Source organism: Alosa alosa, chromosome 22, assembly GCF_017589495.1.
Source record: "Alosa alosa isolate M-15738 ecotype Scorff River chromosome 22, AALO_Geno_1.1, whole genome shotgun sequence".
Lineage (NCBI taxonomy): Eukaryota > Metazoa > Chordata > Actinopteri > Clupeiformes > Clupeidae > Alosa > Alosa alosa.
Window position 1 is genome coordinate 27,678,510 of NC_063210.1, and position 8,698 is coordinate 27,687,207.

Below are 8,698 nucleotides of genomic sequence, written 5' to 3' on the forward strand. Positions count from 1 at the left end.
TGTGGGTGTGTGTGTGTGGGGGGTGTGTGTGTGAGTGTGTGTGTAGTGTGTGTGTGTGTGTGGGGGGGGTGTGTGTGGGGGTGGGTGTGTGTGAGTGTGTCTGTGAGTGTGTGTGTGTGTGGGGTGTGTGTGTGGGGGTGGGTGTCTGTGAGTGTGTGTGTGTGTGGGGGTGGGTGTGTGTGAGTGTGTGTGTGTGTGTGTTTGCCGTGGCTTGCATTAACCAATCAGACATCCGGCCCCTTACCCTGCCCATGTGCTTGTGTTGCAGGTGACCAATAAGATGGCTTGCTCGTTGCCCCGGGAGAAGGCGGACTGTGTGATTGGTCCAGGCAGCCCGGTTCTCACGCTCTACAAGGAAGTGTTCTTCCTCACCGGAGTCATTAGCCCTTCCCCCGAGCCCGGCTGTCGTCAAGGTTACGTCATGCAGAAGGTGTCACGTTACATGAACTGGCTCCAGCCATTGGTGGACACCCTGTAGGGGAGGCGGGTCCAGGTGATAGGGGGCGTGTTTTTCAGCTACTATCCTGACACACTCACACACACACACACAGACACACACATACACACACATGCATACACACTCACACACACACATACACACACATACACACACATGCTTACACACACACACACACACACACACACACACACACATACACACATGCTTACATACACACACATGTACACACCCACACACACACACACACACACACACACACACACACACACACACACACACACACACACAAGGAGTAGAAATCACTGGAGGGTTCATAGCACATTTAGCATCTGAATGCATGCTAACTCATTGACTGGCATGATGGTATAGTACACATGCTACATACATACTACACAGCACAATAACTGATCTAGTACACATGCTACATACATACTGCACAGCACAATTACTGATCTAGTACACATGCTATATACATACTACACAGTACAATAGTACACATGCTATATACATACTACACAGTACAATACTACACAGTACAATACTACACAGTACAATAGTACACATGTTATATGCATACTACACAGTACAATAGTACACATGCTATATACATACTACACAGTACAATAGTACACATGCTACATACATACTACACAGCACAATAACTGATCTAGTACACATGCTACATACATACTACAAAGTACAATAACTGATCTAGTACACATGCTACATACATACTACACAGCACAATAACTGATCTAGTACACATGCTACATACATATTACACAGTACTATAACTGATCTTACTCCTACATGTACCCACAGTCCTGACCGCATAGTGAGTGCTACGGACCGAATGAATACTCGCTACAACTGTCCCCTTACTACCACTGAGTGTCACACACACACACACACACACACACACACAGAGATGCTATTGGACAGGGAAACTGTGTCTGGTGTTTTTGCACCTTGCTTCACTTCAGGTCTCTAACTCCTGTAAACTTGTGTAAACTCCTGCCTGTAGTGACGTGCTGTGTGTTTATATTAATCTAATGAAGCCTGAGTCTGAGTTGATTCATGTTCCAGGGCCAGGTATTCTTTCCCATGAGCACAGATGGGATCAGCTGTGCCTCCCTGTGACTCTGAATTAATACCTGTGCGAATGTCTGCCCTTCATAATTAATACCTGTGCTATGCGAATGTCTGCCCTTCATAATTGTTTAGTCTTGTATCTAAAAAGCATCCACTACCTACCAACCATAAAATACTGTTTCTGGTAATCAGCTATGATTTGGTGAGGCTTGTTGTTGAAATAAACCAAACTAATTTTATCTGCGGGTCTCTGTGAGTACTTTTCAAACAAGGTTTAGCAAACATGCTAACATGCTAATGGAGCTGTGTATCTGCACTTGAAGTCACTTTGCACAGAAGCAACAACTTAAATCGCAACTCTCGCCAAAATGCAACCTAGGGTCTTTCTGTGAATGTACTCGAGTCAAACTTTCGTTTAAAAGCATAATTGGGACGGAAGCGCTCTTTTAAGATTGAGCGTATTGTCGTTTTCTGGTCAAATGGTCTTTTGAATGACAGTGCTTGGAGCACTACGGTGATCACATCAAACACTAAGGTCCGTTTCACACCGGGTGTGTGGAGTGAGCATGTCCGCTGCGTGCCGTGTGTGTGGAGTGAGCGTGTCAGCTGCTTGTGTGTGGAGTGAGCGTGTCAGCTGCGTGTGTGTGTGTGGAGTGAGCGTGTCAGCTGCGTGTGTGTGGAGTGAGCGTGTCAGCTGCGTGTGTGTGTGTGGAGTGAGCGTGTCAGCTGCGTGGTGTGTGTGTGGAGTGAGCGTGTCAGCTGCGTGTGTGTGTGTGTGGAGTGAGCGTGTCAGCTGCGTGTGTGTGGAGTGAGCGTGTCAGCTGCGTGTGTGTGTGTGGAGTGAGCGTGTCAGCTGCGTGGCGTGTCCGTTTTATTTCCGCTCCCATGGTAACAGGTTCGACCTTGCACACCGCCTGCGTGACACGCACGTCTCAGGCGCGCCTCGAAAACGCGTGCATGCTAGGAACAGGACTCGCGCCTATTTGTCACGCCACAGGCAAGCGTGTTGGAAGCGTTTCCATTCCAAACAGTAAAGACAAAAAGGCTTGATTAAAAGAGACGTTTTAATTGGCAGAGAGGCCTCCGCATCACACACGCTTCTGGTAAACGAAGACACAGAAAACGCCCGCGCCAGCCACCGCATAAACAGACCGCATGCGTTCATGCCACGGACCCGGTGTGAATCGGGCCTAAGAAGGCTCAAACTATCAGCAGGGTCTCTACACATGAACTGGAACATTGAGAACACTGTGTACACAGTTTACTAAAAAGAAAGGTTTTGGCAAGATGGTGGCGAACGGAAAAATCTACTGCTTAAGTGAGTTGTTCAGAACCTTCCTTTTTTGTAAACTCACTTTGTAAACTTGTACACAAACAATGTGTGCATGCGTGTGTGTGTGCATGTGTGTGTGTGTGCATGTGTGTGTGTGTGCATGTGTGTGTGTGCATGCGTGTGTGTGTGTGTGTGTGTGGACTGTGGAGTGGAGGCTAATATGAACACCACTCTTCTACACACTCCAGTTCAGAGGGAGAGACGCAGTACCCCATCTCCACCAGCAGATGGCAGTATTGCCTACTGATGATCAGAGCCGTAAATAGAGAGCGTTTGTCCAACTGGGGGATCCAATGAGCGCCATGTTGGAGAGATATTTCTGTAAGGGCCTTTTACATGACATTTTGATAACATTTATATGCCTGTTATGATAAACAGCTAATATGGAGCCCACTCTTTTAAACACTCTTGTGTCTCTGAAGTCCAGTGTTGTGTGCTGTCTGGATTCTTAGGGTTCTAGTCCAGTGTTGTGTGCTGTCTGGGCTCACATGGTTCTAGTCTGGTGGCGTGTGCTGTCTGGGTTCTAGGGTTCTGTGTGTTCTTCTGAGGGTCCTGTGTGTTCTGAGGGTCCTGTGTGTTCTGAGGGTTCTGTGTGTTCTGAGGGTCCTGTGTGTTCTGAGGCTCCTGTGTGTTCTGAGGGTTCTGTGTGTTCTGAGGGTTCTGACGCGGGTTCTTCTGAGCTGGTTTGGCATCAACTGACAGGTATGTAGATTGTGCTGTGTGTGTGTGTGTTAGTTATGCATCTTAGACCCACAGTCACACACACACATGCATGCACACACACACACCATTACACACAAACACATACCATACACACACGCACACTCACACACACCATACACACGCACGCACACACACCATGTTTTTTGTTTGAATGTGCAGGTCCACTGAGTATTTCATTTAATTTATTGTGTGTGTGTGTGTGTGAGAGCGAGAGAGATAGACTGTGTACCATCCCATCTAACCAACAATCCTCTGCCTGTTATGTAATTAATTCCCATGATCCTTTGCAAATGTACACCAGCAACTTGGTCTCAGGGTACAGCCTTCAGCCTGTGCCTTCTCTCAGTGTGTGTCTCTGTGTGTGTGTGTGTGTGTGTGTGTGCGAGCATGTGTGTCTGTGCGAGCATGTGTGTGTGTGTGTGTTGGTAAGGTGTGTCTCTGTGTGTGTGTGTGTGTGTGTGTGTGTGCGAGCATGTGCATCTGTGTGTGTGTGCGAGCATGTGTGTGTGTGTGTGTGTGTGTGTGTGTGAGCATGTGTGTGTGTGTGTGTGTGTGCGAGCGTGTGTGTGTGTGTGTTGGTAAGGTGTGTCTCTGTGTGTGTGTGTGTCTGTGTGTGTGTGCGAGCATGTGCATCTGTGTGTGTGTGTTTGAGTGTGTGTGTGTGTGTGTGTGTGTGTGTGTGTGTGTATGTGTGTGTGTGCGAGCATGTGTGTGTGTGTGTGTGTGCGAGCATGTGTGTGTGTGTGTGCGAGCATGTGTGTGTGTGTGTGTTGGTAAAGTGTGTCTCTGTGTGTGTGTGTGTGTGTGTGTGTGTGTGCGAGCATGTGTGTGTGTGTGTGTGTGTGTGTTGGTAAGGTGTGTCTCTGTGTAGACTTCAGCTCAGGGGCAGGAGGAGAGAACTTTTCAAAAACAGGAAAAAAAGACCTTGACGACAAAACCTGGAACATTCTTTCCCTCTTTTCAGTCGGGCAGTTGAATAGACGGCCTCAGTGCTTGGGCCCTCACTCCTCTGTTGCTATGGTGTTCACCTTGGCAACCACTCCTGGTCCCCAAGAACGCAGGGACCCTTTGTGGAGGCCGCTTCCCCCAGGGGTACACACACACACACACACAAATAACACACACACATACACACTCTCACACTCCTTCCTGAGGCTTGGACTGACACACATGCACACACAAGCATACTTACACACACACACAGACACACTCACACTCCTTTCTGAGGCTTAGACTGGCACTTCCAACAGCATTCACCACGCTTGATGCACAGAAAACACACACACACACTTTCTCTCTCTTTCACACACACGCACACACATTCTCTCTCTTTCACCATGTCATACACACACACACACGCATACACATTCTCTCTCTTTCACCATGTCACACACACACACACACACACACACATTCTCTCTCTTTCACCATGTCATACACACACACACACACACACACACACACACACACGCATACACATTCTCTCTCTTTCACCATGTCATACACACACACACACACACACACACACACACACACATTCTCTCTCTCACACACACAATCATTTTCTACCTCACACACACACACACACACACACATTCTCTCTCTCACACACACAATCATTTTCTACCTCACACACACACACACACACACACACATTCTCTCAAACTCAGGAAACGGTATCCACCTCCTTTAGTTCACGGGGAAAGACACGCTTGTGCACAAACATGTCTGATTGTGTTGCCAGATGATGTCATTCAGTGTCAGAAGAAAGAAAGACCTACAGTCGAACAGAACAACAGACTGTTTAACCCTTAAAGGAGTACCGTCACACCGGAATGTTGAGAAATGAACGTTCTAAAGAATATCTGGGTTCATTGAATTCAACATAGAATTTTAGAACCTTCAATTGTTGCGGAACTTAGAACGTTCAAAAACCTACACTTTAAGGGTTAACTATTGCAATACTTAACAATAATTAATGTGATATTTTATGACATTTAAAGATTAATGATGCACTTCTGAACTTAGAGAACTGGCTGATCACTGGTTGACCTTCGAGAAATGTATTGAATCCTAAAGGACATTTTACCAAAAATGTGAAATAGAAATAAAATAGTACTTTTGCAACTCAACACTTTTAGTATAAGAGGGTTAAAGTTTCATTAGTAGAACTTAAATGCACAGAGGCAACTGGGAAAAACTGTAATAAAACATAGTAATATTAACATGAGAGGCTATAGTTATGCTAACATGTAGTAATATTAACATGAGAGACTATAGTTATGCTAACATGGTAATATTAACATGAGAGACTATAGTTATGCTAACATGTAGTAATATTAACATGAGAGGCAATAGTATGCTAACATGGTAATATTAACATGAGAGGCTATAGTTATGCTAACATGTAGTAATATTAACATGAGAGGCTATAGTTATGCTAACATGTAGTAATAATACAGTATTAACATGAGAGGCTATAGTATGCTAACATGTAGTAATATTAACATGAGAGGCTATAGTTATGCTAAAATGTAGTAATATTAACATGAGAGGCTATACTTATGCTAACATGTAGTAATAATACAGTATTAACATGAGAGGCTATAGTTATGCTAACATGTAGTAATATTAACATGAGAGGCTATAGTTATGCTAACATGTAGTAATAATACAGTATTAACATGAGAGAGGCTATAGTATGCTAACATGTAGTAATATTAACATGAGAGGCTATAGTTATGCTAACATGTAGTAATATTAACATGAGAGGCTATAGTTATGCTAACATGTAGTAATAATACAGTATTAACATGAGAGGCTATAGTATGCTAACATGTAGTAATATTAACACGAGAGGCTATAGTATGCTAACATGGTAATATTAACATGAGAGGCTATACTTATGCTAACATGGCAAGTAATATTAACACGAGAGGCTATAGTATGCTAACATGGTAATATTAACATGAGAGGCTATAGTTATGCTAACATGTAGTAATATTAACATGAGAGGCTATAGTTATACTAACATGGCTAGTAATATTATCATGAGAGACTATAGTTATACTAACATGGCTAGTAATATTATCATGAGAGGCTATAGTTATGCTAACATGACTAGCTACTCTAAACAATGATGTTAACACACACATCTGTCTTCATTTAGGGATGTTAGCTCTGTGGATTGCGTCACACAATACAATGGCATTAGCTCATGGTCATGGTGTCCTGTCCTTGTTTCCAGTGGAATATTTAGCCACTGCGCTACAGTCCAGGTGCTTCTGGCGTCCTGTGCAGCACATGCTAAAAACAGGCCTGGTGACTCCCTCTCAGCCGGGCTAATGTTAGCGCCCGGATAATCCCCATAGAAGGAACCAGGTCGGGAGAGGAGAGGGAGACAAAGAGGGGGAGAGAGGGGGATAGTGAGAAAACAAGGAAGAGGGGAGATCAAGTGTGAGATAGTGAAAAGAGGGGGAGAGAGAGGAAGAGAGAGAGGGAGAGAGAGAGAGAGGAGGAAGAGAGAGATGAGATGTCAGTCCCTGCCAAAGATGATACTCTTCAGGTCATAGAGGAGAGGCAGAAGAGCCTGAGAGAGAGGAACAAATAGAGAGAGAGAGAGAGGGAGAGAGATAGAGAGAGAGAGGAGGAAGATGTATCCGAGAGACATTGATAAGTCATGGAGGGCAGAGGGAAGGGAAGATAGAAGTGTGTCAGAAATGTGTGTGTGTGTGTGTGTTTGTGTGTGTGTGTGTGTGTGTGTGTACGCGATGTGTGTGTGTGTGTGTGTCAGAATGTGTGTGTGTGTGTGTGCGTGTTTGTGTGTGTGTGTGTGTTTGTGTGTGTGTGTGTGTGTGTGTTTGTGTGTGTGTGTGTGTCAGAATGTGTGTGTGTGTGTGTGTTTGTGTGTGTGTGTTTATGTGTGTGTGTGTGTGTGTGTGTGTGTGTGTGTGTGTCAGAATGTGTGTGTGTGTGTGTGTGTGTGTGTGTGTTTGTGTGTGTGTGTGTGTCAGAATGTGTGTGTGTGTGTGTGTGTGTCAGAATGTGTGTGTGTGTGTGTGTGAGAGAGAGAGAGAGAGAGACTGTTACTTAGTCTTGATAAGTTCTAGACACTTTATGCTTTGGTAATACTTTCTTCACAAATTGTCATGCCAATAAAGCGTTTTGAATTTGAGAGAAAGAGAGAGAGAGAGCACAGTTGGAATTAAGGGTGATTGGGGGTCTGCCCCCTTGATTAGGATCTGGACCCCCCCCCCAAGGGAGAAAAACAACAGCCTGGGGGGGGGGCTTGCATTTCTGCCCTGGTCAACCTGGAGCCAGACATGTTCCAGACACAATATCGTTTCCCCATAAGACCAATTTTAAGTCCACAGACAACCCAAGTAAACCATGAAAAAAAAAAAAAAAAAAAAAAAGACCCCCCCCCACCCAAGACCAGACACTCACAGCTGACCATCCCCCCCCCCCACCCCCCATTGTCATAATGGTAATTTGAACTCTGAGAGAGAGGGAGACTAAGAAAGAAAGAAAGAGATAGAGGGAAAGAAAAAAGGAGAGAGAGGGAAAGAGAGAGAGAGGGATAGAAAAAGAGAGAGAGAGAGGGATAGAAAGAGAGAAAACGTTGGTGGAGGACAGTGGAGATAGAGAGTAAGAGCAGCTGATTAGAGTTCAGGTTTGGGTTTAAGAGCAGCTGATACAGTTACAGTATGCTCCAGAATCAGGTGGCACGTGTGTGCGTGTGCGTATGCGTATGTGTGTGTGTGTGTGGGTGAGGGAGGGAGAGTGTGTGTGGAGTGAGAGCAAGAGAGGGGGGGGGGGGGGTTAGTCACCAGTAATCCCCAACTCATTTTGGGGGCAAGTCACAGTAGGGGGGTGCAGCTGTCACACACTCACACACACACTCACATACACACACTCACACTCACACACACACACACACACACTACACACACACACACACACACACACACACACACACACACACACAGGAAAAGGCAGGCAGGACCCAAATCTGAAGAATATGCTGCCCTGAGATCTTAGATTAAAAGAAGAGCATGGATTAGCAAGGGCACACACACACACACACACAC

The 8,698-nt window shown here is 45.2% G+C and overlaps 1 protein-coding gene across 1 annotated transcript in view; it reads left to right on the plus strand.

Moving 5' to 3' along the window:
* Positions 1 to 612, plus strand: part of proza (protein Z, vitamin K-dependent plasma glycoprotein a) — a 14,728-nt gene extending 14,116 nt beyond the window's left edge. Inside the window, 1 exon segment of the mRNA XM_048233421.1 lies at positions 269 to 612. Coding sequence (XP_048089378.1) covers positions 269 to 478 — 210 coding nt within the window. The 3' untranslated portion in view covers positions 479 to 612.
* Positions 613 to 8,698: the final 8,086 nt, after the last annotated feature.